The sequence below is a fragment of the Fomitiporia mediterranea genome (genome assembly GCF_000271605.1).
Source record: "Fomitiporia mediterranea MF3/22 unplaced genomic scaffold FOMMEscaffold_8, whole genome shotgun sequence".
Classification (NCBI taxonomy): Eukaryota; Fungi; Basidiomycota; class Agaricomycetes; order Hymenochaetales; family Hymenochaetaceae; genus Fomitiporia; species Fomitiporia mediterranea.
Window position 1 is genome coordinate 2,995,560 of NW_006760393.1, and position 20,692 is coordinate 3,016,251.

Genomic DNA, 20,692 nt, shown 5'->3' on the forward strand with positions numbered 1-20,692 from the left:
GCAGACTATGATGTCCGAACTCTCCCCTCCTGGATTCGATAATATGGGTTTCATTTATTCTCTCTATAATGATACCATCGGACCAGATATTGATGATGTTTTAGTACTTCGGCCTCTTCGGCCTATCCAATCGAGCATCAAGCATGATTAGACCAAACGTACAAGCCAATCCGCCTGGTTCTCAAGGCAGCAGAACCTGACAAATGTTGAACGTGGCATTCAAAGCAGAGTATCATCTAACACAAGAAAGAGCATGCACACAGCTGGTTTGTGTGTTAATGATTGTGATGTTAAGTTAATGTTGTTGCAGAACATGTTTGCTACAGACTTGACTTTCTGTATCCAAGCCCTGAGTCTCACAGCTCTTTTTTGGACGACCCTGAATGGCCACTTACATAATACTTATGTGGTGGCTCTCAGACTAAGAAGTTAGGAGGGGGGGTTTGGGGGGGCAAAGCCACCCCAATTAGGTTTAGGATAGGTTGGGCTGTTAGGTTGGGTATTGGCTAGGCTTGGGGATAGGATTAGGGAGGGGAATATGTATTTTCATTAGAAAACTGACTTTATTTTGACTTAGTGAAATACAAGTTGGACAGTGAGTGGCCAATTCAGACTAACCAAAAAAGAGCTGTGGGACTCAGGGCTTGGATGCAGAATTGATGCAACTTGTTTACTGTAGACTACTGTGCATATGAATAGATACTGAAATTGGCAGGTGACTTGTTTTACTAGGATCAGTGGATCATGTGGGAGATGCACTGTTTCTCTGTTTTGCAATACTTACTTTAATAAAGGGACAACCACCACATCCCTAAAAACAAGCCTTTAATCTCTGAGCTGCTTGCAGATCAGTAGACTGGGACTTTCTGACTTTGCATGCTGTGTTTGGCAAGTCTCAGAACCTTTCCAGAATTCTCTATAACCTGTGGTACAGTCAAGTCAGGATTGCTTGGGCTGGTTGCCATTAGATGATATCTGTGCCTAGCCAATCGTACCTCTGTATCAGGTCTCTGAAAGCTTCTCAGTCCTATGACAATGGAAGTGTGCAAAATTCATCTGCAGTGCTATGTGGTCTGTTCCTGGCTTGATGTCTCGCCATCGAATTTCCATTGTGCTGACTTCTTGAAAATCACGATTCCCGATGTAAAAGCAGATAAATTACTGAGGCCCAATGGTTTTCAGCTTGTACGTTATGTTCTGTTGCACTATTGCTGAGTACCTCTTTGTTTCTGAGGCAACTTCCGAGGCACCATCTTACAGCATCATATCTTTTCTAACCGATGGCATCTACATCTCAGTTTATCGGAACAATCCCTACCACACTTTCGGAGTTTGCCTCGTTTCTAAGTGTGCACGAGTGGCTCTCCTATTGGTCGAAGACTCTCCTCGCTTGGGGCCGCGAAACAAGGAATCTTTGACGGCTCGGTTCTGTCTCGACGAGAATATCTTTCTTCCCGCTCCTACGTCATCCTCGGACTTTCTGAAAATCTTTCCCTCATAGAATTGACTCATTTATTGCCCGTCCTATTGGTGAACTTGCGCCTGATCTGAGCTAGACTGCGGGACTGTAGTGACCTGGTAAAAGGTAGCTACCTCATCATTGGCGAGAGTGTCCTTCATAACCATATCATCTCTTTATCAAGCGCACACAAAAACCTATGCGTGCTTTTCCTCCGGTAAGTTCCAACACCGATAAGTGCTAGCACCGACATAAATAAATCCATTCACTCCAATTAATCGAGTGTTTTGGCCTCGTGCCTAGCTTTGAAAACAACAATGAAGTGATTCGCGGGAATTAGCGGCGAGTTCACCTACCAAACAGGGTCGAAAAACTAACAGTGAATAGAATCTATGCTCCGGCGACATTGAAGATTTTATCAGGTTAAGTGGCATCAAAAATTTGTCGTAAACCTGGTCACAATACTGGTTCTGAACATCCCATTGGAAGATTCTGGGTTACTTTCCCTTCGGTATTCGCGAACAACATCTCATTAGATGACGTTGTGGCTTGCTAGTGTTTTCCGCTTTGGAGTTGGTTCGACATCGTACTGGTGAAAGGAATGCTGGAGTGCCGAAAGTGCCGAAGGTCAATGTTTCTGTTGTTTTATGGGCATTTTCCTCGGAGTCTCTGAAAGTTATAAAAGCTCGGGCTTTTCGACGTACTTTCTTCAGCCACTCAACTCACAAGTTTTTTTGACTACCAACTCCTCTCTCGCGTTTCTCAAGTATATTCACTCTGCAACAATGTTGTTCACCAAGTTTGCCACCTTCATCTCGCTCTCGCTCCTTGCGGTCGCCACCCCTATGCCCAACGGGGGCTCTCCGACGAAGATTGCCCCGACTACGACAGTAACTGTCACCGCGACGGCGACGACGACGGAGCCTGCTAGTCAGTGCAACACCGGTCCGATTCAGTGCTGCAACACTGTCACGACTGCGGGCGATTCTGCAGCGGCGGGTATACTTGGCCTTCTTGGCATCGTCGTCCAGGACCTTGACATTCTTGTCGGTCTGACTTGCACCCCGATTACCATTATTGGTACTGGCGGCGCCTCGTGGTATGTTCTATACCGTGGTTTGCCAATAGTCGCGACCTCCTGCTAACTTTTTTCCCTTTCAGCAATGCGCACCCCGTCTGCTGCGAGGATAACAGTCATGGTATACTGGAACTTCAATCATACAAATCCGAATGTGTAATTTATTGACTTCGCCTCTCATTGCAGGTGATCTCATCTCTATCGGCTGTGTTCCCGTCGACATCAGCCTCTAATGCCGATGATAAGTCGCATCAATATAAGGAGGACATCACTATTGAGAGCTGTCTTTACTTCGGTTGGGATGGCAGTCCATTGTCAAGGATCTAGTTAATTGAGATTTATTTTGTATTGCCTGTGTCTGTGAAATTGTGTTCTGAAGTGTTTGTGTGTGAATTGGATAATATGTTTGAACGTGCTCTATTTCCTATGCATGAGTCCGGCTCTACAAAATAACATCAAAACATGAGTTGTACGAAGTTAAAATAATTTCAATAAATTGACGAAATCCCGTTAGCAGTTACCGACGGCCCCGTACTTGGGAGTGTATGGGACTGTTCAAAGATATTCGTGTCGTGGCCAGAAAGCCGTTCTTTTCAAAAGGATATCAGAGGTTGAATCATATACTGAAACTAGCTGTAATAAATGAGCTCGTCTGCACGATCAGCTGGTCATTCTGCATTGCACCATTACAATGTGCAAGTCTTTGCGTTAAATCAGTAAACTAATCCCGTCCAGGCTTTGTCTTCGGCTGCTCAGCTCCTTCGACAGGATGCACCCAGGACGTCCTATCCTTAGAATAGAACTCCACATGTGGTTTCGCTTCCTTCACGATTTCATCATCTCCAACCAATTTGAAGTCGTCCAGTGCACTATAGAATACAGAGTGTGTGTCCAAAGTCACAGTCAGAATCATACAGCGGTGAACCGCAGAGGCTGTAGAATCTGCGAGACAGCGCATTACCAGGGTCTTGAACAGTGTCTTTGGGGTCACTAACGAGATTCTCCCATCGTGATTCTTATCGTATCCTTTATTCCAGTAGTATTAGTAAGTAATGGATAATACTTCGCATGAGTGTTACGATATGAAGGCTCTTACATTAGCTGGGAACATAACGTTGGTGGTGGACACGTTCCGGTATATTTTTTATAGTTATTGCAGTGGCAGAATGATACACTGCATTTCAATGGGCGCACGTTCAGAGCGTAAGATTGGGGCAAGAAATTACTTACGCACACTATTGGCTCGGCAGCCACTTCAAAGTCGATTTCTTTGTATAAGTAGGAACCATGGTCAGGCAGAGACACTGCACTGCCAATATGTCAATCAGAGAGGGGAATTTCTTTTTTCGTGCAGAGAGAAGCGTCAAGTAGATTGACAATACCAACCTTGCTCGGTAAGCAGAATATCTTCAGCGCAGCGGAAAATTATTGGAGAATAGAGCATCCAGTGAATTTAATTACTGAGTAATGAGCTCGTCGTCTGATCCAAGTAGTAGTGTTTGCCTAATGCCATTGATAATCAGAGGCTTTTCACTCGGCTGAAGAATGCTGTAAACAGCGTGCAAGCTCAAAAGATAATCGCAGTAAAAAAGCGCGTTCGAAGACCAGATGATGCCACGTGACTTGACCGAAATGCCTGCCTGCAGCCTGATTTCCGTACGCGTTGGATTTTAGCTGCTACATTCATCTTTCTGAAGTACTGGCATTCAAGACGATGGCAAAAAGGGAGCATTCCCCACCAACTGATGGTATACTCATAAAACGGGCGCGTGGAGCGACACCACCAGAAACTCAGATTGCTATTTCCTCAACCGGAGATGATAGTAAAAAGGGACTTATACGCTCTGTGAAGCGTACCAGTGGTCTTGAAGCGCCCATTGTCAGCCTTTCTGGTTCACATTCTGTGAGTAGTTGTGATAGACGCTGAGATAGCTCGTGTCTAACACATGTATGTTGGTTAGGCCGAAATCATGAGCTGTAGATTTGACCCTACAGGACAAAATATTGCAGCGTGTTCTGCAGATCGGAGCGTCTGTGCGTGATCCTTTGTTACATGAAATTTAAATAGTGAACTCGAGTTAATTATGGAACGCTTTCAGCTTTATGGAGAACGTACCCTCCAACGTCAAACTATGGATATCTGCCTGCTCTACACAAAGCGCCTATCCTCGACTTACAATGGTCTCTTTTCTCACCGCTTCTCTACACAGTCTCTGCAGACCACACGCTCGTCATGACGGACCTCTCCACGGGCCAGCGGGCTCGAAAAATTCGAGCTCACAGAGGCGTCGTTAATGCACTTGACCGGACGCTCACCGGTGGTGCGGCTGTAGAACTCATTGCGACTGCAGCAGATGATGGCTTCGTACACGTCTGGGAAGGCGGAGACGAAGGTGGAAAACAGGCCGTTGCAACGTTTGAAGTTGGTTGCCCTGTAACGTCTGTTTGTTGGAGTGCGGATGGCTCGACGGTTTATGCTGGTGCATTGGATAACGAGATCCACGTACGTCTTGTCCTATTCAACTTGATTCGATCGACTCATACTGAAATACACTAGGTTTTCGATCTTCGAAAAAGTGCGAAAGTATACTCCCTTACAGGACATACCGATACTCCAACCTCACTTTCCCTTTCACCGAATGGCAACTTCCTGCTTTCCCCGTCTTTCTCTTCACAAGTCATCATTCACGATATCCGCCCCTTCGCTCCAAATCCAACCCGAGTCCATCGAACTCTCCTCGGATCACCAGCAGGATTCGAGAGTACTTTATTGCGGGCATCGTGGAGTAAGGATGATGGAGGCGGACGTGTTGCTGTGGGCGGTGCGGATCGGATGGTGTGTATATGGGAAGTAGAAAGTGGTAAAATTCTCTACAAAGTAAGCCTCTCGGACCCATTGCTCTGCAATACGGCTACTAATGATCGTGACTAGCTTCCTGGACATAAGGGTACAGTTACTTCTGTTGACTTCCATCCAAAGGAACCTATTGGTGAGCGATTTTCTACGAAACTCGAAGACTATGTTAATGATGTACCTTTTCCTGTCGACAGTACTTACTGGGAGCAAGGACGCAACTATGCTTCTCGGCGAGCTGGAACCAGGGATGTCAATGTAGATCTCCATGTATTAGATATTTGCCTCTGTCACATACTATTCTATAAAGGATCTGGGTGATAGTAAAAGCAAGCAACAGGTACTATCAAGTGCAAGACTGCTGTATGAAAGTTGGTAAACGAAAAATCGTGTATTCAGATTTGGAGGAGACTAGAGATAACAAGTAAGCGGGCAGTACATGTCCTAACGATACATCGAAATAAATTAGGCATAAGAACATAAAAAACAGATGGTCACTTCTTCGTCGCCTTAGAGCCAAACGACCTCGCGAATCTCGCACTCGCAAGCTGTTCCATTTGAACGTCCGAAGGAAGCTCATAAAACACCTTTGGATCAATACCAAGCTTCACTAGCTCCGCTCGAGTGACGACTACACGACTTCCACGCGTCTCCTTTTGCTCTCCACATCTTTCGAAGATGTTCTGTTTCTGTATACCAGCTGATGCACCTGAACGAGCGGAACCATCCCGACTTCGTGGAGCGAGTGCTTGTGTGATACGAGAGAGTGGCGTGCCTTTGTTTGTTGTACGTTTCTTGGGAGGGGAGAGTGATGGTGTACGGTCATCACTTATAGCGGAGAGTGCAGGTGACGCTGAACGTCGACTGTATTCAGTTTTGATCTCCTTCTTTAGAGAGTCTGGAAGTGCTTCGAATGATGATCGGTCGACTTGGGAGAAGGATGGAAGAGCGAGGTTTGATGCGACGCCGTCTGCTGGCGGTGGAGTGCTGGGTTTGATTTCTTGCACTTCGTCGTCGTCTGCTGATTGCGAGGATGGAGGTTGTACTGTGAGCACTACAGGTGGAATCTTCTCCTCTTTCTCTTCCTTCTTCTCCTTCGGCTCTTTAGAGACTTTCTTGAATGAAAGCTTAGCCTGTCCGAGTTCTCCAGAATGGGAATTCGACTCGCTAGCCTTCTCGAGCTTCTGAATCTGAATGCCGACTCCGCGCAAGTCGCGTGGATCGAATGCAAAACCTTTGAGAAGCCTCCATGCTTGTTGACCTATTATGAGTGCGTCGCTGGTTGCGCGGCCATCCTCGGAAGATAAACTCGCTTGCTTGTTAAAAATATTGCAGCAGCCGTGTCCAAGGAACTGGGTCGTGATCAACCTCTTAGTCTCGAAAATGAAATTGCATGAAACCTCCTACCTTGGGTGCTTCCACAGGAGCGTCGGGATCGCGTTTCATAACCTTGAGCGTTAAAGAGCGTCCACGCATGTCAACTGCATCAAGTCGCCTTGCCACTTCCTCCGCAAGTTGAAACATAAATGCCTGTGCTTGCTCATTATTCTCGAATCGGATTCCATACTGTACATAATTTAGTAGTGAACAGAAGAAATGGAAAGAAGTCAGACGTACATTGATCTCCGCTGAAACCGACTTTCGCGGTTTGTCAGACTCAATACGTCGGTGATCAATTCCTCGACAGGCGTCATACAATGTTGAACCCAATGTTTTACCAAAGACATCACATAATACACTTCGTGGTTTCTTTGCAAGTTCACCGAGCGTTGCCACGCCAAGACGCTCAAGTGCCTTGTCCCGCGCAGCTCGTCCAAATCCATGAAGCTCGTCCACACATGTGTTCTCAATATGCTTTTGAAGGTCCTCAAGCCGCAGGTGGTGCGAGCCTGCTGGTTTTGCTTTCCGAGTCGCAAGGCGGGCAAGCATTATATTGTGCGAAATGCCTATGCTCACTAAAAAAAACTGTAAGAACGGTGGTCGGAACACAACTTTGAAAGGGTACTTACCATCGCATCCTGTACTTGCTTTAATTTCCGCACGCAACATCTCTGCGAACTCCTTTGCTGGGTCATAACGCTTTTTTGTGGACGGTGGCATCTGCTTGACCGCCGTCGTAACGTCTATGAGTGCCTCATCCACGCTCACAGCTTGAAGGTCATCCGAATGGGACATAAGGATGGTATACAAATGTAGAGACGCTTTCTTGTACCTATATTGCTATTAGTATCATAGCAGAATAGCAACCAAACCCGAGACTTACTTCTCAAATTCATACGGTATTGTGACTACGGATGGGCATAGTTTACGTGCCTGATGAAGGCTGAACCTCAGTCAGCAAATCCCGTCGCTTATAATAGTGGGATGAAATGGAAGCACCTCATGCCCGAGCGGATCCCAGACTCCCGTGCTTTGTAATTCGCACTGGAAACCTCGCTTGTGCTCGATTCTCCGCCCCGTGCTCCTTGAGAATGACATACGACAACCGGTTGGTCCTTTAAATGTGGTCGCGTAAGAAGTCCGACGGACGCAAAAAAGCAATCAAAATCGCAGTGCATTATGACGGTATTTTCCGAACCGACGGCGTCTTGCTCTTTCGCTTTAATCTTTTTACTCGGAGATCGAAGGAGTTGAAACGCGTTTCCTCGCATACTTGTACTTGTGTCTTCCGCCTTCACCTTGCCCACCAATCCGTCCTCCTTAACAAGACCATCCTTACTACTTTCCGCGCCGCCATCTGCATCGCCAGCCCCTCCTGCTCCTTGTGCAAATGCCTTGTCAGCGCGTTCTTGAGCTTCTGCAACTAAAGCGCGTAATTCCACTTTCCATGTACTGAGATAGTGAAGTCTTGAATTCTTGTAGAAGCTGTCAATGAAATCCGCACCCGCTGCGGATGTACGCGTTGCACGAAAATCTTCATTTTGCATTAGGCGTTCTGCATGTTCATTGGCCTTGAACGGAGCGTAGCCAGGGACAAGAGCCGCATCTCTCAACGAAACTGGATCGGTTGAATGCAGTGGCTTTGGTTCTACTGTTGGCTGAGTTGCCTTGAAGGGTTCCTCGTCTTCATGGCCTTGAGCATCTTCAGAAAGAGTTGGTCCTCCTAATGGCTTGCTTGATGACCCTTGAATAAATTCTCGTTCTTCCTGAGTCTTCATGCGCTTTGCTGGTCGGCCTTCATTGTGATCGCGATACGTAACGTTTTCTTGGTGATCTGTTGAGCTCTGCGACAGCTTCTTCATGAAATCTTGGGATAACTTTGCCAGCGTTTCAATATCTTCTTGATGTCGTTTCCTCTTCTCGACGTCATTTTCTACGTCTCCTGGTCCCGGTAGCTCTCCCGGAAAGACTGTCGTGCTGAGAGCCTTGATGAACTCTGGTGTGTCTTGATCAAAGATTTCCGAGAAAGAGGATTGCGCGCTGAGCGTCCCCATCTCTAAAGTGTTATCGCATTGCAGACTGTCGACCTAGTAGTAGCGTTGTGAGTGAATAGGTGGTTCTGTCTTTCGATGGCCGAGTCTGCCGAATCAGGGCCACCTGATTTGGCAAGACTCTCTCAAGCCTTATTTAGCAAACCTTTGACTCGAAGGCAGAACTTGTAAATTTCTCAATTGCCAGCGCATAAGCAAGTCCTTCAATATATACTGTTTGTCCAGAAAGTTTCTCTTTACTTAATTGTTGAGATTCTGCCACATATTACAGAAATTTTCGTGCCCTGCAATAGTCAGTTGCATAACTTAAAGCATGTATATGCTTTCTTCTCAAGAGAACTTTATACAGCATCACCAAATGCCAATACTTTCCTTTTCGTGTAAGATTAATCCAGGCATCTTAAAACAGTATGGCGCTTGTTAAAAGGTTGCATTGTAAAAGGAAGAAATCTAATTGTTTATCCTTGGTGTGTGCTGTATACTTACTAAATACTGATCAACCTGTATCCCTATTTTCTTAGTTTTTACTTACTGTTCTTTCTTGACTAACTTGTGTATATGAATGATGCAATGTTATGAAACTGTTCTGTGGTATTTTTGGTTGCAGTTTGAGTAATTGCTTATTAGAACTCCAATGGCTTACATGGCTTCTGATCCAGCTTTGATCTAGAAATGTCAATAGTTAGCAGACCTTGGATGCAACACTGCTTTCCTTTCACAACGGGTGGAACGCAAGCAGACTTAAACAGAAGTTCTAATGCGGCTGTGATATACGAACATCGCAGGCAGTTACTGCTAATCATTTTAGAGGTCGCTGTATCTCTACTATTCAAGGAATATACGTGCCATAGCGAGGCCACAATGGCGGGGAGCGGTCGGAGTACGGAGAAGGACCGAATCAACTAAATAGTCAAAGATACAAAGAAAGCTCAAAGCGCATTAGATCAACTTCACAGAAAGATCGGTTCGAGCTGATATCATCTTTTAACGATACCTCCGAGGTGGAGAATGTGAATGCGAGTACGGGGACCGTGAACGTCGGTCGCGACGGTCATACGTGTCCCTATAAGGTGGTGAGTCGCGTCCGCGTCTGGGTGGCGGGATTCGTCTGTCGCGTTCTACGATATCCCGGTCCAGATCTCTCCGAGGACGGTCACCGCGTCCAATCCGGCCACGTCCTCCACCAGGCTCGGAGCCTCCTCTCCAGTGTCCTCCACCACGGCCTAGTCCACCAGGCGGACCAGGCGGACTTGACGGACCATTTTTCCATCCGTTCGCGACACCTGATGTTGGAGCTCCGGCTGCTGCTCCTCGAATTGACGCATCCGGAGCTGTTACGTGTTTTGGAAGAATAACGGAGATACACATAAAGTCTCCAGGCATGAATCGCAACTCCTCTAGCGTGCGCCCTGTGTCGACTTCGTCCTCCGAGTCCTGTAATAACCGAGGAGCAGGAGCTTCCAGCGAACCTGGTTCGCCGAGAATATCGCGCGAGTAGACCATACCAAGGTCTCGAGTCGTGATGCGTCCTTTTGTAGAAGAATCAGCGTACAGAGAGCGGAACCCGAATTTTGCGACCGGGTGTCGAATTTCGGTGTTGGTCGTTGTGAGGCGTAGCGTAGTCAGGATTTCTTTCAACGTTGCGTCCCTCCTATATCGTACATAATTAGTATATACGAATATTTATACGTGGTAACTCACGTACCATGTAAAAATTTGGTGCTCGTCCGTCGTTGGCAATGTTCCATCCTCAAAAAACTCGGTTCGATGGTAACCCCCGACCTTAACGAATGTCCGCATTAAAAATGGCGCCGTCTGCACTAATGTAAGTTGCATATCCAACGTGTTGCGGCTTTTGTTTACTTACCTTCTCCCTGTCGACAACTGTCTTTTCCGCCATAATGTTTTCTTCAAGAAGGTCAGAGAACGAACCAACTGTTACTGAAGTAGAGTCAGTGACACAAGCTGTTCATACCACGTGTCACGGACTCGTGACGCACATCGCAAAAACAATTTGGACCCTCACTCATCCTCGTCGCGTTTCACCAAACGCGTGTACTGCATATGCCATAAAGTGTACTATTCACCAATCTTGCCTTACTTTATACAGTTACTCATGAAGATGATCTCAGATACTGCAGTCAAATTTGAATGTTTTATCAGATTTGTGTTCTCCTTTCAGGCAGCTGTCTGCTGAATTTGTCAACGTCAAGAATAAAAAGAGAGATGCTACTGTGTGGAAGAAGCTCTCATGCTGTGCAATGAGGTACGATGTGAACATCAGTTGAACGCCTAAAATTGTTTACTGAATTATGCCCTGGGTCGCACAGCAAAGGAGATGAGTAGGGGTATTATTACATTGCTTTAATCCGGACCCTATGTGTAAGGAGATAATAAAGTCGTTCCGTGATAAGGTACCGCCCTCCCAGCCGACACCCGTTACCTATCCTTCAGATAATCTAAAACAATCTGAACACCAGGATTGTGTCCACTCTCTACTGTTCGTCTTGCAAGTGACTCTGTTGACCAGGTCAGCCGGGAAAATAGACAAGACAGCCTACGTTCATATTTACCTTCGTCCGATCCACTTGGAGTGATGACGAAGTATCTGGGATCCCAGCCATGTAAAGAAAGCTTCACTCCATCAACTCTAGATTCTGGAGTCCAGCCGAGAGCTTCTGCAAGAGGCTTCTCGATGTAAAGACTGTTATTATCAAGCACGACCTTAAACTGTCGAGGTGAAGATGTGGGGGGTAGTGAATGCAACTGGTGTGACGGGATGGATGCAAAACCTCTGAGGCGGTTTACTACCTTCTGCCTGAACATCATCAGTGAGGAAGGTAAGTATGAAATAAGGTTTAGGTCCGTTTCAGGATGCTGTGCTGAGTCAGAGCTTAGTTACAAGTATGGCATAATGTCTGCACGTGCCTCGTGCTTTCTCCATGTTGACAACCGAATTGGATGCGCTAAAAATTGAGTCCCTGTCGTGGCTCACTTTCTGCCTCAACTTTTGACGATATGGACACTTTGGCTTGATCCTTTATGAGCTACGAACTCAAATCCGGTGTTGACTGGTCAAAGCTAGGTTCTTGCCTCGTGTTTTCAACGTTGTTCACGCGGAGGCAACCGGATTTATTCAGCACGAACACAGAGCCTTCGCCCTTGCTCTTGCTGCCATCTCGTCATTGTTAGCCCGCTGTGTAAAATTAAGTCACTATCTATCGAGAGATAACTGATTAGCACATGGGGGCAAACACATCGAAGCACCCTTATGAATATAGCTACGGCGATCCAGCTCAGAATTATGGCTCTTACGGACGCAGAGGTTTTGGCGGTTATGCTCAACCTGCACCATTCTACGGGCAGGCGGGAAACCCTGGGATGTATTCCAAGCCCCGGGGATGGCAACAATCCCCTCAGATAATATGTAAGTTACTGTCATTAAATGTTAAACATTACAGAGCTGATTGACGCAGGTTAGTCCCTCTTGTCATGCATCCAATGCAGCAGATCTCAGGTCCACCTGTAGCACAAGCCCAGCAGCCGTATATGCAGATACCTCAACCCCAGGTACAGCCAGCAGCTGCGAATCCTGCACCACCTGTTCCTGTTCCCCAGGTACCACAGGCATCGGTTCAACTGCAGCCGCAGGCTCAATATCCGCTTTCTCCTGGTCCCGCAAATAGAATGCCCGAACATTCTGCTCCTAACTTTGGGCAAGCACCAGGAGTGGAACCCATCATCCCTCGCTCGTTTACCCGCGCGCCAGAGGGTTCTATCTCCACTTCTACTTCCAGTTCTAGCACTGGAGGCGAGACAACAGACCCTTTGGCACACAATCCGCTACCTCGGCCGCCACGTGAAGCGGACATGCCAAGAGACATGCTAGCAGGTGCAGCGATGGCTCATATGTCTCCTCCACCACCGCGTCGGTCCAGTCCACTCAGAAATCCACTGCCTCCGCCACCAAAAGATGTGTATACTCGCAGAAAATATCGTCCGTTACTTGTTGGGACTGCATATGCGGATCGCCAAAATGAAGTTTTCCCAGATGGTTGGTTTTCAGATGAACGGAGGCTCGAAAGGGAAGGAAGCTTCGGACGTGTCTTTGAGCGTCTGAACCCGTTTAGACCGAGCCGTAGTCCCGAATACGCTCCCGGACACAGGCGTTTCGAGACTATGCCTGAACTACCTAGGCTACCCGAGTTTGTTCGTGATGATAGTACTGCATCTGGCTCAGATAGCAGTATTACGTCGCCCAGGGCACGAAGAGCTGGCCTAGGTCGATCATTCTCTTCGCGTATACCATTTGGCTGGCGAAGACGTGGAGCAGAGCAGATGATGCCTCCTGTAGCTGAGGATCAAGGGCCACCGCCAGGGTTTATGGCGATGTCATCGCCCGCAGTGCCTGGTCCCGCATCCCAACCACAACCAGCGCATCCTCTGTCACCACTTCCGCATCAACAAATGCCGGCCAATCCACTCACACCTGGTGTGCGACCGGGGATTCCTCTCACACCCGGCCCTCAGGCAGGGAATTCTCTCACTCCCGGTCATCAACCCGCATATCCTCTTACTCCTGGCCCTCAACCAGCAAACCCTCTTACGCCCGGTCTACAACCCGGTAATCCGCTTACGCCTGGACCGTCCCAGCCTATGCCTATGCCAACGCCTTCCCATTCCTTCTCACCAGTATTACCTCCCTTAGTCGCAGGTGAAGGACCACGCTCTCCAAACCCCAACGCAACTTCCACTCCTCCTGTAATCCGCTTCGATCAGGACACGCCTGGATACGGTGGTCTGTCACACGTGTCGCCGCATCGCGTTTTCTATGACGGGAAGCTATATCCGACAGCGGCTCATCTGTTCGAGGCACATCGTTTCTTAGGGAGGCGTAATGATTTAGCAAAGCGTGTTCGCAAGACTCAGACGCTTCCAGAGTTGGACGCTCTCTTGAGGAACATATCCGAACACACACGGCATGACTGGGAGGAGATTCTGTTTAGTAAAGTGAGCCATCTATCTCATGGTTTCCTCTGTTGGATAACTTATGATTAACTGTATTAACAGATGGAGGACGTACTGTATCGCAAACTCGCGCAACATCCGGATCTGCGTGAACTCTTACTAGACACAGGTATCGCGGAGATCGTCTATGCAGATGCTTCTGATCCGTTTTGGGGGACGGGTGAACATGAAGAAGGGGAGAACGAACTTGGAAAAACTTTAATGCGTGTCCGAGAGCGCTTGAGATATGAAGCTGCTGAAAGTTAACCCTTTCAACAAGTGCAAATTAATTACGATGGCCGCGTTTTTCCTTCACGCAACTTAACGACTACCATATGCATTCGGATTTCTTCTCAAGTCCTTCATGACTCAGTCTATATTTTGTGGCAGTACTCTCGTATGTACTGATCTTGCAAAACCACTCTGTTTGAGTGCATGTTATTTTATCTCTGGAAGTTCGTTGCACATTTAACACTATCTTAGGTATACCTCCTGCAATTTGCCATTAGCTATACCTTCAACCTTCTCATTTACTTACTAGATTTATTCATATAACTGGTTCGAATGTAAAATGGCTTTTACTTCAGCAACGTCACTTGATTGTGCTTTTTTGGTAACACAATATACGAAGATGCACTTTTCCTTGATTCATTCCGTTTCCAAATAGGGAAGGCGGATTTCCTTTTACACGTACTTACCTTACACGTACTTACATACGGCAACTTGCCACTTTCCTCCTCAATGTCACCAAATAGTCCTCCGCTTTTCTTCACATCGTAATACAGCATTACTCTGAAGAAACGAAAACTATGTCGAGCTCAGAGTTTACCTTCATCCCGAGAAAGTTGTCTAAACATACGCGTACCTCAAATGACGCGTCCGGATTGCGGCTTCCAGCGCAACGGAAGGAAACCCAGGTGGAACAGGTCCCGTCAACACCAGCGTCAGGGAGGAAGCATAAGGAGGAGAAATATCTGGATGACGGGACTTATACAGTGCTTCTTGAGTTAGCACTCTCAGACTACGCGTTATGGTCAAACTTTGAATTATTTGAAACTATGGAGGCGAATGAAGATGGCTGTGAGTAAATTCCACACGACGTATTTTCCATCCAAGTTTGATCGAACTGGAAGTTGTTCCTATTAGCTATCTAATTCAAACTTCGCCGGTGTTCGCTGGGTTGACACCCATTCCGCCTGAAGCGACCCTCATCGGCTGCGCGAGAGCAAGCAAAATATTGGAAGGACGGCTTATAGTCTCGGAAAATCCGCATAGCGACTGGCGTAGACAAGCACGAATGACGGACTCAGAGGCGCAGGGAGGATTTGAGATTCGACGTAAAGACTGGGAGAACGTCAAAAGTTGCATCCGCAAGCTCACTTCTTACCACTGGGACAACAGAACCATCTATGTCGTAAGTGTGTTCTTCAAGCATTTTAGATGCAGACAACTTACGAGAATTTTCGTCGCAGGAAAACTTGCCGTTTCGCGCTAAGTCGTTTTATGCTGTACACGACTTCATTCGAGAACTATTATCAGGCAACTCGAAGAGTCCAGAGCCAGACGTTTCGCCATTACAAAGCGTATCTTTCCCAGCTCATCAGAAAGACAGACCAGATGCTCCTCCACCGACTATTGGAAAGGGCTTTGCATTCATCATCCTCTCGCACGCGAAGGATGTTGATTACCTTCTTCAACGCTGGCCTTGGAACCTCGACGACAGGCCTGATGATCATGCAGGAGGCGAATCGACCAAAGCTATTCAGGAAGCTTCCGAATTGGGCTTTCGATGTATGTCAAAGCAGAGATGGAATGAACTCAAGGAAGAATACCTAAGCCTACAACGCCGTTTACTGGAGAAGACTTTGACCTCGAATGTACCGGGACCTTCGACGAGTAAATCTCCACAGGCCAGCGTGCGTTCGGGTCATCGTCCTAAGATTGTGGAAGGCGAGTCGGTTTCAGCTGATAGCAAACAGAATAGATCTATGCTTGAGGATGAAGTTCCCGCTTGGTTTCCAGTGGGTTGCCTGGTGTTCGTCAAGAACGTCCACCCTGAGACGAACAAGACGACGCTCCGTACTCTTTTCGCGTCTGCATTCGAGAAGGACTCTTCTCGTATAGACTATGTCGACTATACTAAAGGACTTGACAGCGTCTGTTCTCACTTCATATATCTCTGTATGATGTCTTAGCTGACTTGAAGACTTTTTTGCAGTGCTACCTCCGGCTATCAGGTCCTCAGCATGTGCGGACGCTAGTTTCGTACTTCTCAGAGCATAAGATTGTGCAATCGAATCCGTTAGACAATATTGGTACACTTGCCACAAAGGGTTCGTTGATTGAAGTTGAGCTCATCCAAGGAAAACGAGAGGAAATGTATTGGGAAAAGGTACCGGAGAAGATCAGGAAAGCCGCTATCGCAAATGCCCAAGGCACGTCTAGTTTAGAGGAGCCCGTGCAAGAGCAGAATGGAAAAGACGAAGGTGATCGGAAGAGAAAACGAAGAAAACGCGGTTGATGTGGTTGTTGAAAACTCATCTTTCTTCTGTTGGTAGTCCTTGCAAGTTAAGCGGACAACTAGGCCTAATCCCCATTACATATATCGACCATACAAACATGTACATATATTAATACCTGTAAGATGCATTATTGAATAAAGTGCAACAAGAAGCGTCTTTTAGCAAGTGGTGAAACCCGTTTCGCTGCGTCTGGTTCATCTCGAAGGAGAACAGGAGCGAAAATACAAGCTAAATCGACCGCAACGTCAGACCCATTGTTAAATAGGACTATACAGAAACTTCATACCAAGAAGCGATGCCTTTGTGCCACCGCCAGAATTCTCTTCGCCAGGGATAATTTGTTGTGCAAGATAGTGCAGAAAGGCGGTCAAAGAGATCCAGACCTTATTGTACAGAACGAAAGGCATAAATCTCTCAGTAGAAGAAATAGTATGGCAGATTGAAACTTACGTTAACAGAAGTGCCAGGGAGCTCCGATGACATGACCTAAAGAAGCTCTTAGAGGCAGCGCCGCACAAAGCAGAACCATGAACCCATACTTCGAATGCTTCATCTCGATCTGTTGCTTGAGTACAGCGATCTTGAACACTGGCCGGGATGAGAGGAGACGGCAATAACTGGAAGAAATCGAAAAGAACATCCGCGAATGATAGTGCCAATTTACGCCTTTCAGCTTCAGACATGTCCTTAGAGTCGAAGTTGAACTCTTCGCCCGTATCTAACGACTAGATCAAGCAAGATCTTAGTTATCGGGACGACCGCACCAGACAGAGTCTTACCTCTTGGATAGTCTCTTCTAGCTGAGCATCTCCGTGTGAAGTGAAGAGGTCAGGCTAAGCCAAATAATTCATCACAAAAAGAAGTAGCTAGAGTCATGATCTTCACATACAATATTAGTGGCATTTGTCATTAGCCAATTTATCAATCTCATAATTTCTCGCGGGGCGTTTGCTTTTTGCTTTTCGGCAAGTGGCTCTTTCTCTTTGCGAGTTTCTCGAATAGGTCCTGGAAGGCGAACCAATGTCTCGAGTTCATTCGCAAAACAAGTGGGTCCTAGAATCCAGTTTTAGTGACATAAAATAGAAATAGAGGTGGTGGATCGCGTGAAACTCACTGTATTCTCCAGTGACAACAATGAAATGGTCTTTGCCCCGGAACGTATGGAGAATCAATGTATGTTGTAGTTGTGCATTGCCAACATTTAATGCAGAAGCAGAGTTCTCGTCGACATAAGCAGTCAACTTGATCGAAAGCTCTTCATATGGGAGAATTATGCCCTACACGTATTTTAAGTTCTTAGAATTTGCGCTTATTGTTCAAGAGCTCACCATCTGAGGTTCCGCTGAAAGCCATGGGACGACTAGCATGAAAGTAAGATTTATCAAATGTGGAAGATGATCAAAGAACCCACAGGCTGGTTCGCCATCGCTCAATGACACAAAGCGAAATGCACAAGGAATCTATACACAGTCAGTTTGAACACAGAGAATGATTCGGATATAGCAACCTTCCCCGAGTTTTGCAGCGTCAGGTGTTGACTCGTCTTTCGCTTATGTCTAAGCAAAGGTAAACACGAAATTGCGAATTAGTAGGGAGGGGACGTACCGAACCTCCCAGAATTGGACTTCTGACAGCTGGATTTTCATTTTCGGTGTTTCGTCCGATTCTGTTAAGTCACCAACTTTCGCAAGCAGCTCTTGCATCCGCTCATAATACACTGTTTCATCCGCTTCTTGAACAGTTATGACGAATTCCGCAGATACTGGTTTGTGGTCGCTCATTGTCAGCTCAGGGTGGGCGTCATAATTTGTCTGGGTCAAAGAAACATGAGGAGCAACTTGATAAAGTATCCTGTCTGTCCAAGCTGGGCGCCGTCTGCGAAATAGGTAAGCGAGTTCCGGTGGATATGATTTTTTCTTACTTCATATCGTATCCATTCGGATCTGTTGCAACACCGGCACTGAATCGGTAGCTCCTAAGTAACAAAATTAATAATCTATTTTCGTCGATAACGAAACGAACGGATTTCCTCACGGGCGGTGCCTTATTTCTCCTTCTCTGAAGTTCTCGAATGATTTGCCACCGAGTCGAGCTTTTGTCAGCTATGGCGTTTGGAGTGAGAATCATTGCATCAAAGGGACTCGAACCAGAAGAATACCTGGTCATGGCTTAGTAGATCCCGGATATCATAGTTACGCGTTAATGGGCCCCCAGAGATGAGTTCTCGAACTTCAGTATCCGAAAGGTCGATGCGATAATTCAAGTCTGACATGATAAGAGCTAACTTTTGATCGCATATTGGCAGAAACGACATGCATACCTCCCTGTAGACTGGGAATCAACAAATACATCGATATAAGATATGGAAAGGGCAATTACCATCCAGAAAAGAATATCACTTTGGAATATTGACTCAGAATTTGATTCTCCGGCCTCTTCAGAGGACGACTGCTCCGGATACGATATAAACGAGAGGCGTTGCGTAAGGTCACGGAAATCAGAGTTTCTCCGATCAATGTTTTCGTCGAATGCCGCGAGGTGAGCATTTACAACCGTGATTACCGTAGAACCGAGTGTTAGACGCAATGCGACGGCTCCCTTGTTTCCCTAAGACAAGGATTTCAGTGTATGGACGCGTAAAGAAACGAACTACAAATATAATGTTTACCAGTACACCCATTATTCCCGTTCCTACGGAGCTCGTTCTCATGTCTGTTATATCTTTCACGAGTTCCTTTTTGACAAGGCAAGTGACGAGCATGCCGACCAGTTGCTTCGAGATCAACTGTAAAGCCGAAATAAGTCTACAAATGGAGAAAAGTTTGAACGAATGAATAGACCTTCATATACTGATCCCGAACTTCGCCAAGAGCTGCGAAGATGGCCTCAAGCCACATTTCTTCACGCGTTGTCGAGTAGCTGTACAAAAGTGCTTCCGTTGATAGGTCTAATTCCTGAAAACCTAGAAAAAGTATATCTGGATCGCTATCCTGAGGAGAAGCCGTGGCATCGTTCATCCCTGAATTGGTGGGCTTAGCAGACAGGTAATCGGAAGACGTGAATGACGATAAAGAAATCGGTGAAATGGACTTGAGAGCTGGAAGGGATGGTTGTTCGGATGGTTTGTTATGTTGTGGGCGAATCCAGGGTGAGAGGTCCTGCGAAGGAGTCTTCCCGTTGACGTTAAAGGTTCCCAACCGGATGCTGACACATTCAGTCTATCAGTTTATATTCGCAGTAGTAGTGATATGTGTGCCCTACCGAATATTGCGTTCTCCAGTAAAGACGCTCTTATCTTCATCGAGCTTTCTTCGCAACCACTCATTACGAATGTGCTCAATATCCGCATCTTCATCTCCAGGTTGGCCGGCCCAAGCTTCTGAAAGACCTGCATGAGCAGGTTCAACGAGTTTTCGTAAATCCGGTCGCGGAAACAGAGCAGGCACTACACAGTGGGATATCAGTTTGACAAGCGCATTGTTGATCATGAGTAGTCACACCTCGAAGTCTTCGCCGTGCATGGTACTTGTTGAGCCATCTAAAGTCTATATGTGGAGCAGAATCCGCAACTTTGATGAGTCTCCTGCATTCGGAGACGAAGGAGCCAAGCTCTTCGGAAGACTCCGCAAAGAACACGTATTTTTGACCGGCAAAGTTAAGAGTTAATACAAAGGCTAAAGGTAACGAGTTTATTCAATTCGGAAATAGTCAAACAAAGAGACTATGTACATGGACCTGATGCAGGAGCATATTTTCCAGGGCGAAGGTCTATTGTACCAGACCGCGCTCTTGACTGCGCCACAGAAATTGACAAAGCATTCGTCAGTGGGAGCGTCGCAAGCAGCTGGTAATCCAGTTCATTGTCCGACTCCGGTTCTTTCCTTATAACCACAGGCCTGAAGATAAAGACACTATAGAATTCGTAGGTATCAGACTGTATTTTCACTAAACGTAGCTCAACACGAGTACCTGCCTTCTTCCTCAACATTCTCAGAGCTTGAAACAACCGCCAATATATAGCTGTCGTTATTAGAACGCGTGCTCGGAGCGTCTTTATCCTGTACCGGAGACAATTGTGCCGTCAGGGTTGATTTAACCGCCTCAGATGGCCCAAGAAGTTGGTTCAGAATGTCTTCTATTCGTAAGTCTCCTGGGTCCTGATCCATTCTGGCAAATGCGCAAGTTTGGTTAAGTCTGACTTGATGGACGAGGATTAAGCCTTTTTGGTTCTAAACTTCGGAGTACGACACTGGAAGGTGGTTAAGACGAGCAAAGTAGTCGTCAGAGGTAGTTGCTCAGGAGAAGTCAACATGGCAGGCTAAATAGCTGATCTGAAGTGGA

General features: G+C 46.6%; 7 protein-coding genes across 7 annotated transcripts; 4 read left to right on the top strand and 3 right to left on the bottom strand.

The window, feature by feature from the left end:
- Window positions 1-2,244: 2,244 nt before the first annotated feature.
- Window positions 2,245-2,770, top strand: FOMMEDRAFT_135841 (fungal hydrophobin; the record flags this gene model as incomplete). Its single annotated transcript, XM_007268902.1, has 3 exons — window positions 2,245-2,558; window positions 2,621-2,658; window positions 2,724-2,770. The coding sequence occupies 3 exons, from the start codon at window positions 2,245-2,247 to the stop codon at window positions 2,768-2,770; spliced, it is 399 nt and encodes a 132-aa protein (XP_007268964.1).
- A 1,478-nt stretch (window positions 2,771-4,248) lies between these two features.
- FOMMEDRAFT_22051 (WD40 repeat-like protein) lies at window positions 4,249-5,691 on the top strand (the record flags this gene model as incomplete). Its single annotated transcript, XM_007268903.1, has 6 exons — window positions 4,249-4,440; window positions 4,499-4,571; window positions 4,637-5,040; window positions 5,095-5,415; window positions 5,470-5,527; window positions 5,589-5,691. The coding sequence occupies 6 exons, from the start codon at window positions 4,252-4,254 to the stop codon at window positions 5,651-5,653; spliced, it is 1,110 nt and encodes a 369-aa protein (XP_007268965.1). The 3' UTR covers window positions 5,654-5,691.
- A 74-nt stretch (window positions 5,692-5,765) lies between these two features.
- FOMMEDRAFT_169756 (DNA/RNA polymerase) lies at window positions 5,766-8,825 on the bottom strand (the record flags this gene model as incomplete). Its single annotated transcript, XM_007268904.1, has 6 exons — window positions 5,766-6,743; window positions 6,799-6,957; window positions 7,009-7,346; window positions 7,401-7,603; window positions 7,655-7,714; window positions 7,771-8,825. 6 exons carry the CDS (start codon window positions 8,823-8,825, stop codon window positions 5,886-5,888), a joined length of 2,673 nt encoding a protein of 890 aa, XP_007268966.1. The 3' UTR covers window positions 5,766-5,885.
- Window positions 8,826-9,806: 981 nt separating this feature from the next.
- Window positions 9,807-10,824, bottom strand: FOMMEDRAFT_158843 (uncharacterized protein; the record flags this gene model as incomplete). The annotated part of the gene is made up of 4 exons (XM_007268905.1): window positions 9,807-10,473; window positions 10,528-10,637; window positions 10,690-10,757; window positions 10,812-10,824. The coding sequence occupies 4 exons, from the start codon at window positions 10,822-10,824 to the stop codon at window positions 9,807-9,809; spliced, it is 858 nt and encodes a 285-aa protein (XP_007268967.1).
- A 2,660-nt stretch (window positions 10,825-13,484) lies between these two features.
- FOMMEDRAFT_88964 (DUF1768-domain-containing protein) lies at window positions 13,485-14,096 on the top strand (the record flags this gene model as incomplete). The annotated part of the gene is made up of 2 exons (XM_007268906.1): window positions 13,485-13,832; window positions 13,893-14,096. The coding sequence occupies 2 exons, from the start codon at window positions 13,485-13,487 to the stop codon at window positions 14,094-14,096; spliced, it is 552 nt and encodes a 183-aa protein (XP_007268968.1).
- Window positions 14,097-14,554: 458 nt separating this feature from the next.
- FOMMEDRAFT_111707 (uncharacterized protein) lies at window positions 14,555-15,243 on the top strand. The gene is made up of 2 exons (XM_007268907.1): window positions 14,555-14,909; window positions 14,976-15,243. Exons 1-2 carry the CDS (start codon window positions 14,639-14,641, stop codon window positions 14,981-14,983), a joined length of 279 nt encoding a protein of 92 aa, XP_007268969.1. The 5' UTR covers window positions 14,555-14,638; the 3' UTR covers window positions 14,984-15,243.
- A 544-nt stretch (window positions 15,244-15,787) lies between these two features.
- Window positions 15,788-20,645, bottom strand: FOMMEDRAFT_22059 (DNase I-like protein). The gene is made up of 22 exons (XM_007268908.1): window positions 20,321-20,645; window positions 20,081-20,262; window positions 19,852-20,025; window positions 19,613-19,796; window positions 19,192-19,555; window positions 19,020-19,136; window positions 18,731-18,958; window positions 18,510-18,620; window positions 18,386-18,453; window positions 18,273-18,326; window positions 17,957-18,226; window positions 17,859-17,907; window positions 17,763-17,811; window positions 17,680-17,711; window positions 17,466-17,628; window positions 17,241-17,404; window positions 17,131-17,184; window positions 16,891-17,076; window positions 16,802-16,837; window positions 16,638-16,734; window positions 16,048-16,579; window positions 15,788-15,985 (listed from the first exon to the last, which is right to left on the bottom strand). The coding sequence occupies exons 1-21, from the start codon at window positions 20,515-20,517 to the stop codon at window positions 16,479-16,481; spliced, it is 2,880 nt and encodes a 959-aa protein (XP_007268970.1). The 5' UTR covers window positions 20,518-20,645; the 3' UTR covers window positions 15,788-15,985; window positions 16,048-16,478.
- Window positions 20,646-20,692: the final 47 nt, after the last annotated feature.

Bases quoted from the DNA above. Each gene is read 5' to 3' on its own strand.
- FOMMEDRAFT_111707 (XM_007268907.1), top strand. From the start codon at position 14,639: ATGTCGAGCTCAGAGTTTACCTTCATCCCGAGAAAGTTGTCTAAACAT.
- FOMMEDRAFT_22059 (XM_007268908.1), bottom strand. From the start codon at position 20,517: ATGGATCAGGACCCAGGAGACTTACGAATAGAAGACATTCTGAACCAA. The intron at 18,621-18,730 runs GTAATTGCCCTT...GCTCTTATCATG, and splicing joins GTGATATTCTTTTCTGGATG to TCAGACTTGAATTATCGCAT. The intron at 18,227-18,272 runs GTAAGAAAAAAT...CCTATTTCGCAG, and splicing joins CCGAATGGATACGATATGAA to ACGGCGCCCAGCTTGGACAG.